Source organism: Eschrichtius robustus, chromosome 7, assembly GCF_028021215.1.
Source record: "Eschrichtius robustus isolate mEscRob2 chromosome 7, mEscRob2.pri, whole genome shotgun sequence".
In the NCBI taxonomy this organism is placed as follows: domain Eukaryota; kingdom Metazoa; phylum Chordata; class Mammalia; order Artiodactyla; family Eschrichtiidae; genus Eschrichtius; species Eschrichtius robustus.
Window position 1 is genome coordinate 9721235 of NC_090830.1, and position 23243 is coordinate 9744477.

General features: G+C 51.8%; 1 protein-coding gene across 1 annotated transcript in view; it reads right to left on the reverse strand.

Moving 5' to 3' along the window:
* The window catches only part of GPR137B (G protein-coupled receptor 137B), a 47074-nt gene extending 24200 nt beyond the window's left edge, over positions 1-22874 (reverse strand). Inside the window, exons 1-2 of the mRNA XM_068547565.1 lie at positions 22406-22874; positions 2776-2825 (exon numbers count right to left, since the gene is read on the reverse strand). Coding sequence (XP_068403666.1) covers positions 2776-2825; positions 22406-22774 — 419 coding nt within the window. The 5' untranslated portion in view covers positions 22775-22874. The remainder of the gene's footprint in view (positions 1-2775; positions 2826-22405) is intronic.
* Between the last annotated feature and the right edge of the window lie 369 nt (positions 22875-23243).

Below are 23243 nucleotides of genomic sequence, written 5' to 3' on the forward strand. Positions count from 1 at the left end.
TGTACTTCCTTTTGTAAATGATTTTTTGAATGGAATTTTGCACATAATACATTGTAATACTGTATGATAATCATCTGTGAAAATAATCCTTGAAATATTTTTTTTAAAAAAAGCGCTTGTCTCGAGCCACTGCCTCTGTCCAAGTCGACTCACGTTCCAAACAGCCTCCATTGAGGCCCACGTGCAAGCTTAAACTTCTAATGTTCCTCCTCCTGCACGTTCCCAAGTTTTCCTAATACAGCTGTCCCTCGGTATCTGCAAGGGACAGCTTCCAGGATCACCAGCCAATACCAAAATCCAAGGATGCTCAAGTCCATTACAGAGAATAGTGTAGTACATGTCACATAAGGGATTGTCAGCCCCCTCCCACCCTCCAGATCTGCAGGTGCGGAATCTGTGGATACGGAGGGCTGACTGTAAACTATTGCTACTTTAAACTGTCCTTCTTAGAAGCAACATCATTCCATGGTAGACTCTGAAGTCCCAAATAGTCTGGCAGAAACATGAACTGAACTCCTCAAAAGTAGTGAAGGGACAGACACAGAGAACAGACTTGTGATTGTCAAGGTGGGGTGGGGGAGGGATGGGTTGGGAGTTTGGGACTAGCAGATGTGAGCTATTATATACAGAACAGATAAACAACAAGGTCCTACTGTACAGCACAAGGAACTATTTTCAATATCCTGTGATAAACCATAATGCAGATGAATATGAAAAAGAATGTGTATATGTATAACGGAGTCACTTTGCTGTACAGCAGAAATTAACACATCGTAAATCAAATATACCTCAATAAAATTTTTTTTAGAAAGCAGTGAAGGGCTTCCCTGGTGGCACAGTGGTTAAGAATCCGCCTGCCAATGCAGGGGACGCAGGTTCGAGCCCTGGTCTGGGAAGATCCCACATGCCACGGAGCAACTAAGCCCGTGCGCCACAACTACTGAGCCTGTGCTCTAGAGCCCGCGAGCTACAACTACTGAGCCCACGTGCCACAACTACTGAAGCCCGCACGCCTAGAGCCCGAGCTCCGCAACAAGAGAAGCCACCGCAATGAGAAGCCCGCGCACCGCAATGAAGAGTAGCCCCTGCTCGCCGCAACTAGAGAAAGCCCGCGTGCAGCAATGAGAACCCAACGCAGCCAAAAATAAATAAGTAAAATTTTTTTAAAAAGCATTGAAGGGAAACAGCAAGATCAGATGAAAAACAAAAACAAACACACAGCACACAAGTCTCATCACTTGTATCTTGGCCCATGTACTATCGCCTAACTTTCTGAACTTCAGCTTCCTGGGATACAAAAGGAGGATCAAAACATACACTTTCAGAATTTTAAATAAAAGTCTTTGTAAATTTAAGATGATATATGTTTAAATAAAATATGTATACATTTTTACATGTTTGTAAAGTAACAAAATAACTAAAATTTCATTTTGACTCTAGAAGATAAGTGGCCAAAGCCACCTTTCCAGAAATGTTTACCCAGGCAGCCAAGCTCTCCCAGGCAGGGACATCAGGACACCTTGACTCATGCGGTGCCCATCTCACACCTTCTGAACACCTTGTCTCCCTTCCCCCTCTGCCCAAGGCTGACCATTCTTGAATTTTGTTTTATGTTTTTTTCTATATAGCAGGTTCTTATTAGTTCTCTATTTTATACACATTAGTGTATACATGTCAATCCCAATCTCCCAATTCATCCCACCACCACCACCCCACCCCCTGCTTTCCCACCTTGGTATCTATACATTTGTTCTCTACATCTCAAGGCTGACCATTCTTTTTTTTTTTTTTAAGTCTTTATTGAATTTGTTACAATATTGCTCCTGTTTTATGTTTTGGTCTTTTGACATGAGGCATGTGGGATCCCAGCTCCCCAACCAGGGAGCGAACCCACACCCCCTGCATTGGAAGGCGAAGTCCTAACTACTAGACCACCAGGGAAGTCCCCCAAGGCTGACCATTCTTGAAGCCACTGGGGTTCTTTGCTGCTGGGAAGTCAATAGGCCTCTTTGAAAGCTTGGGGAAAGCGATGGACCCACCCCGCCCCCCCAGGAAAAACATGTATATCTACCTCCTGCCATCAATTCGGCATGTGATTGAAAGCCTCCCCTTCCAGATTACGAGTCTCTCCTGCTCAGCCCTGCATGGGCCTCGCTGGTGAGTTCCAGAAACAGAGCCTGCCAGCAGTCGCCAGGCAGGGACTGGGGGTCAGGCCACCAGGGGGAGGGGGCAGGGCCTCGGGGACAAGGCTCTACCAGAGCTGCACCTGCACCCAGAGGGTAGGGAGGGGGACGTCTGGCCACGCGGGCATCTTTAGGGACCTTGCCTTCCTTCTGCTGAGGCCCTTGACCTCGCAAGTGCCTCGGAAAGGTTTAGACGCAGCGTGCGCGACGTAGACTTAATTCCCCTCTCCGTTCTCCCTGGCTACGAAAGGTAACAGACTCTCTTGTTTCTTTTTTTTTTTTTTTGGCCATGCCACACGGCATGTGGGATCTTAGTTCCCCGACCACGGATCAAACCCACGCCCCCTGCAGTGGAAGCTGGGAGTCTTAACCACTGGGCCGCCAGGGAAGTCCCTACCGGACTCTTGTTTCTTCTAATCAAGGCCAATATGCTGCAAGGCCTGCTAAGCGGTGATTCAGTGAGCAGTGAACGCGACACCCAGCAAGCAGGCCGGTTTCGGGCAGCTCACAGAGGAGTGATGTGTGCAAACCTCGAGGTCACCTGCTGTCACACAGAGATATGTCCCAGGGGAGGGGGGGAGGGTGAACTTACCGGTATTTGAGTAATTCTGGAGAATATTTTGACTTGGCTTTAAAAATCACCTGCAATGACAAAAAAACACGGCAAGTTGGGTACACAATCTGCTGACACTGACAAACTGATATCATTGCTTAGAACTCCCCATTCCCTTGGTGCCTGGGCGCTGAGGCACGGCCTCTGAGATTGAGACATCTGCTTTGTGAGAAAGTTTGTGAAGCTAAACATTGTTTAGGCTGTGCATACAATTTAAATTTAATTTGAAATTTAATGGTTAAAATGTTTTGTTTTTTTAAGGTATTACTGGTCTACCACTAGCCGGTACCTCCCTTATTTTAAGATTTATATTTGAGGGACTTCCCTGGAGGTCCAGTGGTTAAGACTCCGTGCTTCCAATGCAGGGGGCGTGGGTTCAATCCCTGGTAGGGGAACTAAGATCCCACATGCTGCACAGTGTGGCCAAAAAAAAAAAAAATTTTGTATTTGAGCCCATACTTCCCCCAGAGATAAACAGTTCACTCTCACACTTTATTAGGACTTTCACTGGCACCAAAAGAATGTGGTTTGAATGTACGTGTGTCCATTGACTCAGGCCTCAAACTCTGCAGCCCACTGGACTACAGGAGTGTCAACCTCGATGACATGCTGCCTGTTGGAATTTCCCCAGATTTTCGCAGCCTGCACAGTCTGTTAACAGGCCCACGCGGGGGGCAGAGGCTGGCCTGGCAGAGCCTGTGAGAAGGCGAAGGGGAGACGGAAAGCAGGTGTCAGCTCAGGCTCCAGCCCCACGAGACCCGCGGCTCTTCCCACGGTGCGGGTGTGTGCTCGCGGGAGCCCCGAGGGCGGTCACCGGTCAGGCTCTGGCTTGGGGCGCAGTGGAGCAGCAGGGCAGGGGCCCGTACACTTGCTCTCCCGACCCCCGGTGTTCGCGCGCGGTGGCCCCCAGTGTTTGCGAGCGGTGGCGGCAGCACGGGGAGAAGGAAAGGAAGGGTGTGGAAGGGGAGAGGAGTGAGGACAGTTTTTCAGAGATGCTCCTGCTGTGGATGGCGACGGTCAGACGACCTGCACTCCCTGCATCCGGCTCTCCCTCTGCACGGAGCTCCCAAACATGCCCTGGGCACCCCGCCTTTCCTCCTGCTGGCCCTGAGGGCTGCGATGTCCCTCTGGGAACCCACCGTCCTCCGCCATGCGCTGTTCCCCTCTCCTCAGCCCTCCGGGCCCTTGGTACTTCCCTTGGGATTTACTCAGCCCCCAAACGCCTGTCTAAGGGGGAGAAACCCTGCCTGAGCGGTAAGGAGAGAAGGACAAGGGGAAAACAGGGTGGGGAGTAAGGGCACGGTCCTGGCGACAGGGGAGGAGGGGACAGGCAGCCCTGGAACCCACGGGGGCTCACGGGGGGTTCCATACTGTCGCCCTCCTGTCTGAGGAGCGAGCAGTGAGAAATCAGTCTGCTGGAGGGTTATGCGAACATAATGCTGGGAAAGCCTTCAGTGGATCCAAGTGCCCTGCCGTGTCTGCAGATGCAGACAGATGTCACGAGGGGCAGCGAGCCTCCAAGTGACCCTAGGGGCCGATTCCCACAAAACACATGCAATAGACGCAGTCATTCCCCCGGGAACCTTTTCAAAGACACTCTTCTGAGGACCCTCAGTAGTAATTCTCAGACTTATCCGTGCATAGGAATCACCCAGGGAACCTGCTAAAGATGCAAATCCCAGATCCCCACCCTCCGAGGTGCCAAGCTGATGGGTCTGGGCTGGGGCCCAGGGATCTGCATTTTAATAGACTGCCCACCCCGAGCGAGTGATTCGGATTCGGGTTTGGCTAGCACAAAGACCACCTCGTAGGAAATACGAAAGAGATGAAACTGCCTGACCTAATATTCTTGAGTAGCTTTGCAATCATTCATTTCAAACACACTGAAACAGTTGTTCACAGCAATGAGAAGACACCACAAGAATCCAGGTACAGTGCCAAGAACAGATATCAGGGGACGCTCCAAGTCCACGGACAGCACCCCACGACGTTCACGCTCACGCCTGCCTCAAACTTACAACAACGTGCCACCAACTGAGGACTCTAATCCTCAGAATCAACATCTGGGCGAGGGGGGAACCGCAGACATTCCTACAGACTTTACAACGAGCAAACCCACGCCCCGCTTTTTAAAAACACATTTTCAGAGCTTCACAGGGGAGCATTCCAAACTTACGGAGGAATTATTTTGTTTGTGACATGAGTTTTGTCTCTGTCCTAAATCCTTTTGGGAAGGAGGTAGGAAGTAGGGGTTCACACCACAAATAAAGTACCTGGTAAAAACACAAAGAGATGGCGTGAGTACACTGCCCTTACGTCAAAGGGGCCCCGAGCTCAGCTTTCTCTGACAAGCTCCCGTGGGATTTTAGGCAAGTCACATCACCTTTGGTATTTCTCTGCAGTCCATGAGAAGGAGAAAAGTTATAAAACAACCTCCCGTAGGAATAAGACATAGATTAATACATCACTCCAAAGTTCTGTTACTGATAATACTGAATAATACTGATTCATGCAACCTATAACAATGCTCTCAGAAAAATGCTCTTATGATACATAGTACTTGAGGATCTTGCTTTTAAATAATCAAGAGAATTCTTGGGGCTTCCCTGGTGGCACAGTGGTTAAGAATCCGCCTGCCAATGCAGGGACATGGGTTCGAGCCCTGGTCCGGGAAGATCCCACATGCCGCGGAGCAACTAAGCCCGTGCGCCACAACTACGGAGCCTGCGTGCCGCAACTACTGAAGCCCGTGCTCCGCAACAAGAGAAGTCACCGCAATGAGAAGCCCGCGCACAGCAACGAAGACCCAGCGCAGCCAAAAATAAATATTAAAAAAAAAAGAGAGAATTCTTCACAGATATCAAAGTGAGGAGATGAAACTACAGTATTTTTTAACCATGTTTAAATTGAAGTATAGCTAATTTACAATGTTGTGTTAGTTTCAGGTGTACAGCAAAGGGATTAAGTTATACATACACACACGTGTGTGTATATATATACATGCATATATATATTCTTTTTCAGATTCTTTTCCATTATAGGTTATTACAAGATGTGAATATAGTTCCCTGTGCTATACAGTAGGTCCTTGTTGTTTATCTATTTTACATATAGTAGCTTGTATGTGTTAATCCCAAACTCCTAACTGATCCCCCCCTTTCCCCTTCAGTAACCATAAGTTTGTTTTCTATGTCTGTGGTCTATTTCTGTTTTGTAAATAAGTTAAATTGTACCATTTTTTTAGATTCCACACATAAGTGATATCATATGATACTGAAACTACAGTATTTTTTAAAAAGTGTTTGAACTTGTCGACGAAATATACAAATATCGTTTTAATATTTCGCCACCCTTGTGGGGCTTACTTGGTGGCAGGTAACTCAGTTGACTCTCATACGCCAGGGCCATCGCTGGGCTCCCAGAAACCACCCACAGGTCGTCCCGTGCTATGGACTCAGCTCGGTGCAAAGTGCTGTCACGGATGCAAGAAAAATTTGACCCGTTCTGCCTTCAACAGGGTTATGGTCCCTACTGGTGAGGGAAAACCTGGACTGGGAAAATGACAAGAGGAAATGCAACCCAGAAAGGCCATGGGCTCAGGTGGTCTGGGCACCGGGGGCTGATCTGCAGGTCGGGGGCTCGGCCGCGTGACGGGCACATCAACTCTTCCTGCTCCTCAGCCACATCCTGCCTCGTCTCACCCAGGCGGCTCCTGGTCCCACCAGGACGGCACGAGAGCACAGGCACGGATCAGGGTCGACCCGTGGCCCACGGGGCACCCAGCTCACTGCCACCACTCGGCCAGCGCTGGGTCCTCAGGGCCCGGGACCTGCAGATCCACACCCCCAGCCAAGAGCTGCAGAAGCAGTGAACCCTCCCAAGCGGAAGCGTAGCCCAACTGTGGCACCATCCTCCTCCATAAATGAAATAAGAGACGTTTCTTTACTTCCCACGGTCCCTGCAGCCCCGAATGCACATGCCAGATGGACGATGAACTGAAAGGAGGCAGGGGTGGGAGGCCAGCCTGGACCCCAGAAGCCCCTTCCTGGAACACAGCGAAGGTCAGTGTTCCCAGCCATGACTATCAAATATCTGGTCCAGGACTCGAGCTTTATAAACAATCACATGCTTTGCCCCATAATTCTCCTTGTAAGAACTGACTCTGAGGCTGGGTTTCTCAAGGTGCGCCCACAGAACTGGGAATTCATAAAGGTGACTGGAAATAGGTGTTAGGTCAGCAAACAAATTTAGAAACTGCTAGGCTACCCAGCTTTTCCCTGCAAAAATTCCCAGAGCCTTTAAAAGACTAATTATTCTATGCTGTAAATCTTCAAGGGAAATGCAAGGTATGCAGCAATTTTCCAAACTTATTTGGCCACTGAAGGTGTTCCTAATGAGTGTTCCAGGGAACAGAGTTTGGGAGACACTGCCCTTAAGGTGCTAAGCACAGGTGGAATGTTCACTGCAGCCTTAATAATAGCAATAATAATAATCACAACAACAAGAAAAAATGACAACTTTAAAATCATACTCAGCCTTCACCCCCATGAACACCAATCAAGCAAGGCATTGAGCACGAGGGGTTCCCCAGGTCAAGCATTCTACCCCAAAAGGAACCCAAAGCCCCATCCTGTAAAAGATGGGGAAACCCCACAAAACTTAGATCCTCATTAAGTCCACATCGTAGCCTGGAGGAGAAAAGTCATCATCAGGTAAGGGGACAGTCTGACGTGAAATAAACCATTTGATCTTCTCTAAGCTGAAAGCCAGGGTGACAGATAATGACATCAAAATAAAAGCCTCAACCATGATTTGTAAAAGCTCTGTCCACTCTTTACAATTTGTGGCAATTACGGTTGACCCCTGAACGACGAGGGGGTCAGGGGCTCCTCCCTGACCCTCCATGCAGGTGAAAATCCAAGTAGAATTTATCATGGGCCTTCAGCATAAAGGCGGCTTCCCTGTATCCACAGATTCAACCAACCGCAGATCATGTAGTTCTGTAGTATCCACTGTGGAAAAAAAATCCACATCTAAGTGGACCCATGTTGTTCAAGGGTCAACTGCTTATGTCTTGAATTCACCTGGGCCTTTGCAAGTTGTGCTTAGAAACTCTGCCCTGTCCTTCAAGTTAATCCTTAAACCTAAGTTGCTTAAAGTTGTATTTAAATTCCTGGGATTTTAAACTGACACAGTATACATTTAATTGCAGCGTCATTTTTGCCCTCATTAAAGAAAGTACATAAATGTCTGGACCAAGTTTTCAAAAAAAAATTCTAAACTCTCCTACTCACCCCTCCCCCACTCCTGTCTGTGTTCCAAGGAAATTCATTAAAGATTGATTAGTGCCCAGAAGTGGAGCTAACCCTCCGGGGCTGACTCCTGCTCTCTTATCGCGCTGCCCATCTCCTGGAGTCTGCGCTGGCTCCCACGGACCGGCTGGGAGGAGGGCAGGGCTCCTGAGGGGGAGGCAGACAAGCATGAATTACTCCTTCATATTTTACAGCCACCGCTACTGACGGTGCGGGCTCTGCCTGCTCCCTGCAGAACGAGACCTACCAGATGGGAGGGACCTGTGAGTGGCTGGGGAACAAGTGAGGCCAGACAAAAATTCAAATTCTCCCCACATTCAGACTGGTGGTATTTGTGATGGGTCAACTGACACTGAGCACCAGACCTGGAATTGAGAATTGTGAAAATAAGGAAACGCTGGTCCCTGACTTCCAGAAACTACAACCAGATACAGACATGGTGTGAGGGGGGTGTGAGGTGTGAGGAGGTGAGACAGCCTGAAGGGAACCTGGACCCCCTGGGGTGGGCCAGGTGGGCAGCAGGCTAGGCTGGGGTACAAGTCCAGGCAGCAGCCTGAAGTCAGGTAAGGCACATGCACTTCCCTGTAAGAGAATCAGAAGGCTTTCAGGACAATCCACACAATCTGAAATCAGAGCTGTGCTTTTAGAGGGGGACAGGGGTGGGGACCAGAGACAAAGGGCTTGGACTAGGGGTTCAGAAAGAAGGTGAAAACAGGTGTATGTTTACAGGCAAATCAAAGACAGAATGTAGCTTAGCAGTTGCCTGGGTCTGGGGGGTTGGGGAGAAGTGTGGGTGACTGCTAAGGGCTCCAGGGTTTCTTCTGGGGGTGACAAAAAAATGTTCTCAACTTTTATAACCCAGAAACAGACTCACAGACATAGAGAACAGACCTGTGGTTGCCAAGGGGGGGTGAGGGTGAGGGAGGGATGGAGTGGGAGTTTGGGGTTAGCAGATGCAAACTATTATCTATAGGATGGATAAACAACAAGGTCTTACTGTACAGCACGGGAACTATATTCAATATCCTGTGATAAACCATAATGGAAGAATATGAAAAAGAATGTGTATATATGTATAACTGAATCACTGTGCTGTATGGCAGAAATGAACACAACCGTATAAATCAATTATACTTCAAAAAAAAAATGTTCTGAAATTGATGGTGGTGATGGTTGGGCAAGTCTGTGGATGTAGAGCTTTAAATGGAGAACAGTACAGAGTGTGAACTGGTCTCAATCAACATAAAGGAGCAGAACAGCAGGCAAGGAGCTGGCCCAGGGGTGCGGGTGGCACGTAGGCGGGCAAAGGAGGAGAGAGAGGCCTGGGTGAGGGACCATCAGGGTGCCAGATGCTGCTCAGAAGTAGGACAGGATAACCGTGGGGAGCTGGGCAGATGGGGAGGGGCCTGGAGGGGAAGTGGGGGGAGGCAGGAGGAAGTGGGAACGGGGCGTCTATTCTAGAGCATCAGCTACTCTTTAAAAATGTGTTTGTGAAATGAGAGAGAGATTATTCAAGGGCACTAGGACCTGGTTTAAGATCAGGAGCCTGGGCCCCGGGACCCACCGGGATGGCAGAGCAGAGGGAGGGAGAGGCGGGAGGCAGGGGTGCGGCCAAGAGAGAGGAGCAGAGCAGCAGTTTCCATGGAAACTCCCATCCTGTTGTGGGACTAAAGCATGCTCCCCTCACCCATTCCTGTCTGGTCTCAGCATCACTTCCACGGCCTTGCGGAGTCCTACCTAGAACTGACGCCCAGGACAGGAAAGCCAGGTGACTTTCTGAAGGTTTAATTCCGGTTTGGGGAAGTGGGGGGACGTCCCCACCCCCAAGCTGGCCCCAGGGAGGGAGGCTGGGCTGGGGAGAGCCCTCCTCTGTTCCCAGCTCCCCTCCCACCTCGCCCACACTCCCCACCTGTGGGGCTCTGTGCCCTCTGGGCAACCCCAGGCCCTTCCCGCCACCTCCCGGATGACGCAGGAGGGCCCAGAGAGCCGCCTATGACGTACACGCGTGACAGAAGTACAAAGGTTCTAAAAGCAGCTGCTGCCCTCGGCCTCCCTCCCCTCATAAATCACAGCCCCTGAACAGCTCACCCATTCTGTTCCCACCCTTTGAAGTCCTGCCTGCCTGTTTTTCCCTCCTACCAACCCCAGCTGGCCTTTGCTGCTTTACAGTCATTTCTCCTAACGAAGCACGCTGGCTGCTTCTGGCAGAAACACCCCAGGCTCTTCCGTGTGGGGATGACAGTGACCCTTGTGCATTCCGCGAAACTAAACAAAAGTAACCTCTTCTGTCCCCAGAGGCAGCGTCCGTTACAGCTCAATGAAGCGCTATGCCTCCAGACCTGCACTTTATTCACAATTTCTCTATGTGGCCGTTTTGCTTTATAAATTCCACACCCATCCCCACCCGCCCCAGAGCACGACCCGTGTCGCCGAGTCTCCGCTTTGGTGCCACCTCTTCCTGAAGTGCTGCCCCCTTAGAAGCGAACAGGCAGGTGGACACTTCACAACCCTCCTATCCTGAACAGGCTCCAGACCCCAGGCCCAGGCTGCACACCTGGTCCTCTGTCTGTGGTCCCGCCCGGGGGCTGAGGCCCCTGGAGACCCTCACAGTAACCAAGAGGGTCTGTAACTCTGTGTGCACCAAGCACAGACCCATGTCTAAACCAATCTCTGCCTCCTCCCCCTCTCTCTCTCACATACTATTTTTAAATGTATGTATGCAAATTCGTTTGAAAATGTTACACTTTCATAGTAGGTTTAAACTTTACTATAAACTATGTCACGTATACACAAAGAAATAAAGTAACCAAAATTCACTACCCACCATGCAGTTCAGTCACCTTTGACACTGCCCTGTTTGCTCCAGTTCATTTTATTTCTAATAAATAAAAAGACACCATTGAAGCCCCCAGCGTCTCTCTCCTTGGTTCTGATCCCTCCCTCCTCCGCAGAGGGAATGGCCACCTGACTTTGGTGTTCTGATAGCCAGCAGGCTTCTACTTTTACGAGGATAAACAATATATAGTCCCATCTTGCATGGTTTCTCACTTTGTTTGAGTCAATGCCTTCCATACCCTTCTGCAACTTGTCTGTTCACCTGTCACGAGGTATTTGCAATGTATCGATGCTGAGACACTTGGCTCTCATTCATGCGTTCTCACTAAGGCTGGGTATTCCACCGTCTGCAGGTCACAGCTGTGTGTCCATCACCAGCAGAGAGACGCCTAAAGATGGTTAAGAGTGTGGACTCTGGGGAATTCCCTGGCGGTCCAGTGGTTAGGACTCAGCTCACTGCCATGGCCCTGGTTCGATCCCTGGTCAGGAAACTAAGATCCTGCAACCCATGCTGGGCGGGTTATGCGTGCATGCATGCAGGCATAAATAAATAAATAAATGTATGTATGTATGTATGTATATGCATATATGATAAAAACTTGAAAAAAAAAAAAGAGTGTGGACTCCGGAGCTGGCTCCCCTGGGCCTGAATCTTGGCTCCACAAATAATCAGCTGTGTGACTTCAGAAAAGTTACCTAACCTCTCTGTGCTTCAAGTACCTCATCTGTAAAATGAGACTAATAACAGTCCCCATCTCATCAGTTTTTGTGAAGATTAGGTGAATTACCACAGATAGAGCACTCAGCCAAATGCCTGTCACCTACCAGGCACTATCTCAGCGTTTATGTGTTTGCTGGCCCCGCTGCTGCTATATTATTACTACCAGTCCCTGCAAATGCTCTCAAACCACGATTCTAAATGCACAGCTACTAAACTGTGATCATAAATGCTCTCTTGACCATAAAAGGAACTTTCGTACTCAAGAAGGTTAGGAACCACTGACACATTCACGATTTGCGTTTGTGATCCCTCTGTGTTGGCCACTTCCTGATGTATTGGGGAAATTATGCAAACCCTGAGGCCCTGGTCTCCCTGGGTGGCAGTCATTAGTCTGTGTTTCCAAATGCTAAGCATCCTCATTCACCAGAGCAGGGTGACTCGACCTGCAGTTTTTTAATTTTTGGAGCCCGCTGAATTCAAATGCAGGATGTCTCCCTTTGCATAGCAATCCCTGAAGAAGAGCAAGGTCAACTCTCTAAGACAGCAAGGGCGGGGCGATGTCTCTATGTCTGCAGACACTGGCCCTGTTTTTAAAGCCAAAGAATACATAAAATAGATAACCAACAAGGACCTACTGTACAGCTCAGGGAACTCTACTCCCTATAAGGGAAAGGAAGCTGAAAGAGAACAGATTTATGGATATGTATAACTGAATCACTTGGCTGGACACCTGAAACTAACACAACACTGTGAATCAACTATGCTTCAGTGAAAAATAAAATTTCCTCAAAAAAAGCCACGGAACCCCATGAAAGAAAAAGGAGTACGCTGTCCATGCCAAGTCATTCTGGGGGCAGCAGCCTGGAGCCAAGGCATGCTCTGTGTCCCCACCTGGGCAGGTGTGACAGGCCCCCAGGGAGGTGACCGGCTCCCAAGGTCAGGTCTTCAGCTTGTCATCTCCTGTCTTTGAACTTGGCAAGTGCGTGGTTCAAGGAGCGAGTCCTACTCACTGCCTGGCCTCACGCTGACCGTTGGGACAGAGGACACCCAGCACTTAGGCGAGCGGCTTTCATACGTGATCTCGGGACCAACAATGATTCTGCCTCTCCTCTGAACTCCTGTAAAGCCCAGAACTCCCTGGAAGCACCCTGAGCCTTCTCCCGCTCTCCTGAGAGCTCTGCTGCCCTGTGCTGTCCTGTCCAGCTGAGCCAGCACCGGAGAGCCCACCGCAGGCGCGTGTGTGTGTGTGTGTCTGTGTGTGTCTGTGTCCTATCCCCACAGTCAGCCTGGGAGCCCCACGAAGGCAGGAGCTCAGCCTCACACTTCTCTGCCTTGTAGTCTCAGGACCCCTTTGCAAATGATGAAGGGATGAGGTCTCGCGGGATACAGGCGTCTCCACCTGCCCCCTCCCTTCCTGAAGGCTCCTCTCCTGCTCCAGTTCCCAGGGGTCCAGCCAAGCCCCTCTCTCCTCCGCCCCCCAGCGGTTCACCAGAGCCTCCGTGTCCCTATCAACTGAACTGCAGCTCCATCCAACATCACCAACACCCGCCCGGCCACCCCGCAGGCTCTTGGCTCCACACTGGTCAAGTCAGCCCCACAGGTACCACCCACGACGGGCAGCAGCACCCGGGAGGGCGTGCCTGTCCAAAGGCCCTCAAGGTCACCTGACGACACACTGAACGCTGGCCTTCAGGCGCCCTGATTTTTCCTGTGTCATCTCTTGCTACCCGAGCGTCTGGGTTCAGGGGCGCGCAGCTGTCCAGACTGCCATGAATCTGCCTTTTTTTTTTTTTGGCCGCGCTCGGCTGATGGGATCTTAGTTCCCCGACCAGGGATTGAATCCAGGCCCACGGCAGTGAAAGCGCCAAGCCCTAACCACTGGACCACCAGGGAATTCCCTGAACCTGCTTTTTTGCTCACCCCTGATAAACTCTCTTTACGCTCCTGGGCCTCAGGGTCCCCCTGTAAGATAAGAGCGTCAGTACAAATGTTTATCACGGTGACTTCTGCTTTCAAAACTATGACACGAAGTTCCCAGAGGGATCCCAGCGCCACAGGGATCGCTAAAGCCTTGCTTCTAAGTGGGGGTGGGCCTGACTTGTAGGGGAGGAGGGGAGGGACGTGGGCCCAGCCGCCCCCAGGGCAGCCCGGGTCACCTCACTGGTGCAGGTGGAGGTGAACAACGCCCATCAGCCTCCCTGGCAGGCGTCTCCCTCTGCGGGCTCATGAATGGGAACGGCTGTGGCCACACAAGTTACCATGATCGGTATGATGTTTCTGAACTGCTCCTGCCACGATGGCAGTTCACAGTTTACCTGCCAGGGCCCTGCCCATAATTGTTCTAAACGGGCTTAAATAAGGTAACACACCATAGCACGGAAGATACATTTCTCCACCTAGGAAGCTTAGCTGGGTTACCAGCCAGACGGGCCCCAAGGCTTCAGGCTTTCCTGTGGCTGCAGCATCGGGCCACGGCTCGCCACTGGACCCCAATCCTCTGGGCAAATGATGTACGTACTACAGAATAGGTAGTGAAGATGCCTCAGGGTTTTTTTTCCCTCCAGAAAATAACTTTCTGCCTCGGAAGGAAGGACAATTCTGAGGTTTCCTGGAACTCTTGCCCTTGCTGGGAGCAGTGTGGTATTTTTTATGAACTACATGCTTGTGTCCGCCCCAAATTCACATGTTGAAATCCTAACCCCCACTGTGATGGTATTAGGAGGTCAGGCCTCTGAGCACTTAGGGTCAAGAGGGTGGAGTCCTCGTGGGTGGGATTGGTGCTCTTATCAAAGGGACCCCAAGGAGCCTCCCTCTGTTCCATACCACGTGAGGACGCGAAGGGAAGCCGGCTGTCTGCAAGCAGGAAGAGGCCCTCGCCAGAGCCCGACCCTACTGACACCCTGCCCTCAGGCGACCAGCCTCCTGAGAGAGCGAAGTGTCTAGTGTTAGTCAGAACGGCCATCATGAAAAAGTCTACAAACAATAAATGCTGGAGAGGGTGTGGAGAAAAGGGAACCCTCCTACACTGTTGGTGGGAATGTAAACTGGTACAGCCACTATGGAGAACAGTATGGAGGTTCCTTAAAAAACTAAAAATAGAGCTACCACACAATCCAGCAATCCCACTCCTGGGCATATATCCAGAGAAAACTATAATTTGAAAAGGTACATGCACCCCAATGTTCATAGCAGCACTATTTACAATAGCCAAGACATAGAAGTAACCTGAATGTCCATCAACAGAGGAATGGATAAAGAAGATGTAGTACATATATACAATGGAATAGTACTCAGCCATAAAAAAGAATGAAATAATGCCATTTGCAGCAACATGGATGGACCCAGAGATTACCATACTAAGGAAAGTCAGTCAGACAGAGAAAGACAAATATGATATCACTCATATGTGAAATCTAAAAAAAATGATACAGAAGAACTTATTTACAAAACAGAAACAGACTCACAGGCATAGAAAACAAACTTATGGTTACCAAAGGGGAGAGGTGGAGGCAGGGATAAATTAGGAGTTTGGGACTGACATATACACACCACTATAGATAAAACAGATAACCAACAAGGACCTACTGTATAGCACAGGGGACTCAATATCCTGTAATAATCTTAAATGTGAAAAGAATTTGAAAAAGAACAGATATATGTATATGCATAACTGAATCACTCTGCTGCACACCTGAAACTAACAACACTGTAAATCAACTATACTCCAATATAAAATAAAATTTTTTTAAAGAAAGAAAAGAAAGCAATGGACTGTTAAAAAAAAAAAAAGAAAGAAAGAAAAGGAAAAAGAAATTCCTGGTGTTGAAGCTGTTCAGTCTGTCGTGTTTCATTGTAGCAGCCAGACTCAGACAAGGTCAGAGAATGCTCCTGTATCCTGTCCAAGAGGACTGCCGGCAGTACCTCCTCCAGGGGAAGGAACGTGGTGACAGAAACTGCTCTCGGGGAGCGAGACGCGGGTCTGCTGCTGTGCTGCCCCCAGCTCACTGAAGGACACTGGATGGAGACACCTGGGATAATGACCAGGACGGTGAGGGACAAACCCACATCCCATCAGAAGCAATGAAGGGAACTGAGAATGTCCCACCCCGAGCAGGGAGGACCCAAGAGGAAGCAACATATGCCGCCAAGTCTGTCGTGGGAGGGGTGACACCACTCCGCATGGCCCCAAGGGTCGGGGCCAGCCCTCCCCCAGCTTCACTTTTCCATCCTGGTGGTGGCCTGGACCCCAAGAGGCTGCCGTGAACAAAGCAGGGCGAAAGGATTTGACTTACACTTAAATAGTAGCAAAGCCATTGGTTCTGTTTAAAGCGTGTGTCCTAGAGGGAGAATTACAGAGATGACGGAGTGAATTAAGCCCCCAATCTTCTTATCAGAAACATCTCGCACCTGGTGTCACCACAGTAAGGACTGTCACTAAGTCACATGGGCCACTGGCACCATGGAGACAGAATTTACGTGGTCTCTTCTTCTCCCTGTTCAACGCCAAGTTCCCTGAAAGCAGGAACTACGTGTGACCTTCGCCCTATCTACACAGCCTCCAGGGAATAACAGGCACTCAGAAGCACGTGCTGAAGCAACCTTAGTGTCCCTCTGCAGATGAGTGGGTAAGCGAACTGTGGAACACACTTGTGATGGAACATCAGCCAGCCTTAAAAAGGAATGAGCTAGTGACACACTCTACGACACGGATGAACCTCGAAAACATCATGCTAAGTGAAAGAAGCCAGACACGAAAGGCCACTTAGTGTATGATTCCTTTGATGTGAAGTATCCAGAACAGGCCAATCCACAGAAAGCAGATCGGTGTTCACCAGGGACTGGGGTGAGGGGGTAAAAGGGACTGACTGCTTAATGGGCGTGGAGGGTCTTTTTAGAGTGATGAAAATGTTCTGGAACTGAACAGAGGTGATCGTTGCATAATAATGTGAATGTACTAAATGCCACTAAGTCATACATATTAAAATGGTTAATTTTACGGGATGTGAATTTCACCCCAATTTTAAGAACATACTTGTCAAGTGAGTGAAATGTGTCTCCAAGTTCACGTCCGTAGACTGTGCGACTGAAAGCTGGGAGTGGACCAGGACCTCTGTGTGGACGTTGCTGCCGTCTCATCAGGACAGGGCTGTGGTCCCGCCAGGGCTGGGCCCACAGGAGCCAGCCGGGCTCACATTCGGCCCACGTCCCTCCCTGTCTGCCCCCGGTCACACACAACCAACAGACCGTCACATGGCCTGATGGGCAACGTGACCTCTGACGGCTCTTAGGTCTGGGGAGCGAGGAGAGCAGCGTGTGCAGACATTTACCCTGTGCTTTACACACTATGTAGCCTGACAGGTGTGTCTTAAAGGGGGGGAGCAGGTGACATCACAAGATGTCCAGCCCAAGGCCCCTCGTCTGTGTCTCCCCAGCTCCCCCGCGCCCCGCAGGCCGGGACAGGTCCCCCCTCCCCCGGGTGCTGTGGGTGGCATGTGGCTCCCAGCACTGCCGCCTCCATTTGTCTCTCTTTCCCTATAGTCTGTGGCCCCTCAGGGCACAAATTTCAGCTTACTGTCTCTGAGCCCAGACACCTGTGTGCAGGTGATTGATGAGATCTGTTCGCTAAGTGAACGACACACTTTAACCACAAGCTGAGAAGCCACGGCCTGTTTCCAATGTGCCCGAAGGCCCTGTCACAGTAAAAATAACAGCAAGGTGGGATGGGAGCTTGGTGACACATGCCGGCTTTGTCCTAACCTTGTGCCGAGGACCAAGTTCATCCTGTAGCCTGTTACCGTATGGCCTGTGAGCTAAGAATCGTTTTTATCTTTTTAAAGAGATGTCTAAAAAAGAAAAAACAATATGCAACAGAGACCATACGCGACGCACAAGGCTTAAAATACTGACTCGGGCACCGTCTGGACTTCCTTTCCTGCGTCCTCCACGCCCAAGTTTGAGGAAATAACCCACTCAGAGTAAAACCACTCGGACCTCCTCTGTCCTCAGAGGTTAACAGGCTCTAAACTTTAGCCACAGGATGAATCAAAAGTAAAATATTTACAAGCCTCTGCGGACCTCCGGGGGTGCCTACGTGCCAGGTATGGTCACCTGTGTGCTGAGGCCATTTCCGTCCTGAGATAACCGACCTGCCAGACCCATAACAGGGAAGAGGCTTCTCTCCTCTCCCTGGAACTGCAAGGCGATCAGGAATCAGTGGATGAAAACAGATCCTGGGATCACACACTATGATGTTTCCAAAAACCTGACACTCTTAGGGATGTCATTCGGATGAGTGGCATCAATTTCATCAGTGCTCTTCTCCAATCAGCCCACCCCTCACTGCTCCACCCGGCACCTCCGAGCTGACGTCTCTGGGGGCTGGCAGATGGGGGCACATCACAGCCCTCTGGCGGGAGGGGCACTGCCGCACACAACCCACCCGAGCAATGAAAAGGGCCTTAGGATGACGCGCTCTTTCTGCCTCCCTGCGAGTCCCCGCTCGTCTGACCCAGGGAAAGGCAGGGGAGCAAAAGGATGCAGAAAAAACCTATAGGCGTGAGGGTGTGTGGGACCAGACCCAGGCTCCAGTGGGAATGGGAGCCACAGGTCTGGGTTCACGGCACAGGGACAACACAGGGACAACGCTGACCGTTCTCAGCTCAGCCTCTGCTGTTGAGAATTCGCGGCTTCCTGGGCAATGGGCTGGAGCTCAGGTATGCTGAGAAGAGGCTAACTGTTCCCACGAGTGTGGAGGCCGTGAAGGAAATTTGGTTCCCCTGATGTTGGCAGGCGAGCCCTTTGTCACTGAAGCCACAAGAGTGGAGGACAGAGAGAACAAAGAGGTAGAGCTTCGAGGACCGATTTTGGGAAATCGGGCTATAAAATTGGAAAGCTTCTTCTTGGGGGGCAGTTTTTAGAAGTAAAATTAGGAAGTGACTTCCTGGGGAGTGCTGGTGGTAGATGGTAGACTGAACGCTAATAAAAAAACTTCTCCTGGTCCTGCGTGTGTGCACACACACACACACACACACACAGAGCTCTGGTGGCTGGGAGTCCACTGAGTGACCACAGGGAGCCGTTGCCAGGGGCCGGGCAGCCACGGTATGGTGCAGAGGTGAGGATTCCCGGCCCCTGTGCGACTGTGTGCTCCTAGATTTGAAATAAGGTACTTGGGGACCAGCAAAGGTTTGCCTTGTGTGTTCCTAAGCTTCTTACTTCTTCATAATCATCAAGAGGCCTAGAAGCTTCCCTCTTCACAACTCCTAGATTAGGGCCTGGCACACAACAGATTCGGTAAACATTTCTTGATTAAATTGACTGCCAAGAGCCACAGCAAGATCCACTTATGCCTGAGGTCACCACCTCCCTTTTCCTGGTGGGGTGGAGACAGGGTCCCTGGATTAGTTCTTCAGCTGCCTCCTCGTTCCCGGTCAGCAGAGACGAGGACCAGGCTGCGTTCTGAGTTGCGGGGTGTTGTGTGCAGCAAGCACTCTTCCTGGCTCTGCGTGCCTGGCTGGGGGACCCAGCACAAGTCACCAGAATCTTCGAGGCCTCGGCTGCCTCATCTGCAGAATGAAGGGCGGACCCCCCAGTCCCTTCGACTCTCAGCGTGGGGAGCTACAGCTGTGAGGAACTGGTGACCTCCATCACCAGTTGCGGGGAGTGCAACGGGAGGCCCAGGGCCACTGCCATTTGACAAACATAAAAGTTGCAGGTTGGTGGGAAAAATTATTTCAGTGACACAGTGGGCTGATAACGGGCCGAGCCAGTGCTGGGGCCTGACGTTCAGGACTGTGGTTTGGCCAGAGCCTGGGCTCCGACGATTAGGAGATGATGCAGAAAGAGCACCTTAACTGAGGGAGAGGAGGGGCCGAAGGACGCAGCACAGACGGCACCTCCTTTAACCTGCTCCAACCCTGGGGAGAGCACTAGGGCTGCCCTTGTCCTGCAGCAGGTGGGTAACTGGCCCTGGGAGACACGTGAGGGGCCGACCCAGCTCTGCCCACAGGGTCCCTGCTCCTTCCACTCCCGGAGCTGCCCGGATTCACAGGCCTTTGCTGGCCCACCACGAGCCCCAGGCGCCCACAGTAACCCCCCTGCAGCTTCCCCGCCGCGCTCTAAGGCGCGGTAGGTGCTGGCTCCTGCGTCAGTGTCCATTAATCACACCACCTCTTCCCCACCAAGAGGCCTCACTTCTCCTTTTCCTTCCTCAAACCAGCCTGTAGTGGCAGGAATCTGTCCCAGGGCTCAAGACAAGGCTGAACCAGGGGACAGCTGAGCCCGCCGCATTCGGTCACACCCAGGAACCCCAGGAGTCTGAGGGCCAGACCCCAAATTAGGAGAGAGAACAGCTGGGGAAGACGGCTGCCCAGGCGCCGCTGAACTCATCCCTCCCGGCCCTTCCCCCAACTCCCCCCCCCCGCCTCCCCCCCCCCAGACCCTCCACCCCAGCTCTGCAGACAGACCTGCCTCGTGCAGGGCTGCCCTGGCCCAGAAGCTGGCAGCCTTGGCCTTGAAGCCTCTGCTGTACAGCCTGGTCTGGAGGCGGGGGGGTGGGTGGGGGGGACGGACTCCTCGCTCCAGGGCTCATTGGTCGTGTGACCTTGAGTGAGTCATACAACCTCCCTGACCCCCCTCCGAAAAATGGGGACACCATCCGTACTTCCTTCAGAGGGTTGTTGGGAAGAATAAATAAGACAAACCACTTAGAACCGTGCCTAGCACATAGCACATGTTTCTTCATTGTTAGCCACTACCCGCCACCCTCGGAAATCGGATTTATGTGTTCTAAGAGGGGGCCCAGGCCGCAGTAATCCTTAAAGGTCCCCCGGCCATTCCAGTGGTTGAGAACCCTGCCTAAGAGAAGGCATGTGGGAGGGGGGAGAGGAGAGGGGAGAGGGGCGTCTGAGCGGGGAGTCAAAGGGCGACCCCTTTATAACACCCCAGAAGTATCAGAGTATTTGCCAGGAAGCCAGAGAATGGCTTCTCTGCCAGGGTCTGAGATGCCACCAGTTAGTACCACTTTCCCCTGCCAGCCACCCTGGAGATATAAAGAAAACAAGTCCTGACAGTTACAAAGAAGCTAGAGTGGTGGCTTGCGGCCTCTTGGCTTGCAAGGCTGTCGGCCTGGTCACTCTTTCCCTCGCTCAGCATTTACTCCCCAGCCAGCAGATGGTGCAGAAAATGTGAAGCCCTGCCCCTCATCCAGCTCTGAGTGCAGAATTTGCACGCGAGTGCCAGAGAGCCATGGCAGTGCTCTACGCTGTCCTTTTTTTCTCAGAAAGGGACCAGAATAAAGATCTCAATATGCAATCAGATCATCGTCACAGTTCTTGAAGGAACATCAACCTACCTGACTTACGTATCTTGCTGCAATCAGCCCTTTCCATCCAATGAACAAGCCGGAGTGTCTGCAACGTAGCTGACTGCCTGAACTGGTTTTCGGGTTTAAAAGTTGTATTTGGACAGATGATACACATTACTTGTGGACTGGAAAATATGCTGATACACTGGACCGAGGAGAAGGCTTTGAGTATAGATCCCTTTTGATAAGATTATAATAGCTACTAAAGAGTACATAATGTTAGTTTTTAGCCAAAGGTATTTCCTCCAAATTTTCAGTCAGGGGCTCCCACTACACCAGGGCAATCCGTTTTCTAACTTTTCTTTTCTTCCTTTTTAAAAAATTTTTTTAAATCAACAGCATTTTCTTTTAATAAATAAAGACACTATTAAAAGGAATGGAATGCTTGCTGGCACAAAGCCTCTACCTAAGCTACAGCTCTTAAATTCCCCTTACCAGGTGACGTGGTTGGTGCCTTCCCCCTGGGCAGGGTCCTAGTGAAAATGGACATTTTAGTGCTTGGAAAGCTAATGAGAAGCAGAGATGACGATGATGATGACGACGGTATTGTGCTATTACACCTTTATGCAATGCTTTACACAGTATTTGCAAAGTACTTTCCAATTACTGTACTTCATTAAGCCAACCGTCACAGCAGCCAAGTCAATTCGCACGTTCTCCCATTAGCTTATTAACAATCTGCCTCATAAAACGACTCCCGTGTGCCTGTAAAAGGGCCCCAGCAAACTTTTACGGCTTTTTCTCGGCAACCCTGACCTCCCACCCCCCCATCAGCTCAGGAGCTGGGTGTTGCCGCGACTGCTGTTTAGCAATCCTGTGGAATGAGTTAGCAAGCTGCACTTCAGTAGGGCTCCCACTCTGGAGGCTCAGAACATCCCATCCAAACCAGGGCAGTCCCACCCTGCCTCGCAAAGCCAGTGTCTGGCCCAAACCTGGAGGCCAACGTGCAGGTGATCTTTCCGGGCTGGGGGTTACATCCTTTGGGATGAGGGGATAGAGGGAAAACTCCAGGGTTCGAGTGTCCCTGGGGGGCACACCTCCCATCAGTTCGATTCTCCTGCGTGCACGGAGATGCTCCCCGCGCACGCAGGACCATACCCACTGGCTGATGCTGAGCTGAGGGCAGAGGCTGCGGGTGGCCTCCAGCCCTCACTTTCCTGTCCCTGCTCCTTCGCCTCCCTTGGGAATGGGAGGGCGTTACCTGGGACAAAGGCCTGCAGGTAGGACAGAGCTCGGACCACCCCAGAACCAATGCTTCTTCCCCGGACCCTCTCAGGCCGGTGGCTCTGTGACCCGCCCCGGCGGCTGCCATCGCCCCCTCCAGGTGAGCGCCCTCCAGGTGCCTCCCGCCCGCGGTGGCGGCCTCCCGCGACTCACCTGCGTGAAATACAAGTTCATCAGCGTGAGGGTGAAGAATTGGAGGCACACGGGGAAGCAGTAGAGCAGCCAGAAGACGAAGGGGCTGAGCGCATTGGCCGCCACGAAGTCTTTGAAGTAGAAGGAGAAGAGAACCGTCCGCAGGGAGGCCCAGAAGAGGCAGAGGAAGAGGAAGACGCTCTGGTAGCTGAGCCGCTTGTGGCGGTAGCGCAGCACCAGCCAGAGCTGCACGTAGATGAACAAGAACAGCAGCGAATAGAACACGGTGTAGACGATAGTGAGGCCGAGCTTCACGTAAGGGGGTACGGCCGGGGTCAGCGTAGGCGGTAGCGAGTCGTTGCGTAGGGGGTCCCACGGCGGGGCCTCCATCGGGCCGGGGGCGCTACGGCACGGCCGGGGCGCTCGGGCTTCATCGGGGCTCGCGGCGGCCGCCGCCGCCCCCGCGGGGGTCTCCGAGCATCGCGCTCCACCCAGAGCCCGGCGACTGGAGGAAAGAAAATAAGCCGCACTTCCTCCCCCGGCACCACATGATTCACTGGGGCGGCCTTTTGTCTGCGATTGGCAGCGCCGCGCCCGCCGCCCCCGCGCGCCCGCCAGCCCCGCGCGCCCGGGCTGTGCACCGCGCGCCCCTAGGAGTCCCGCCCCCCGCGCCGCGCCGCGCGCCCCCACGTCTCCCACTGCCCCGCGCCGCACGCCCCCCGGAGCCCCGCCCCTGCCGCGCGCCCCCGCCCCGCCCCCTGCCCTGCGCGGCCCCTGCGCCGCACGTCCCCACCCCGCCCCCTGCCCCGCGCCGCACGCCCCCCGGAGCCCCGCCCCCTGCCGCGCGCCCCCGCGCCGC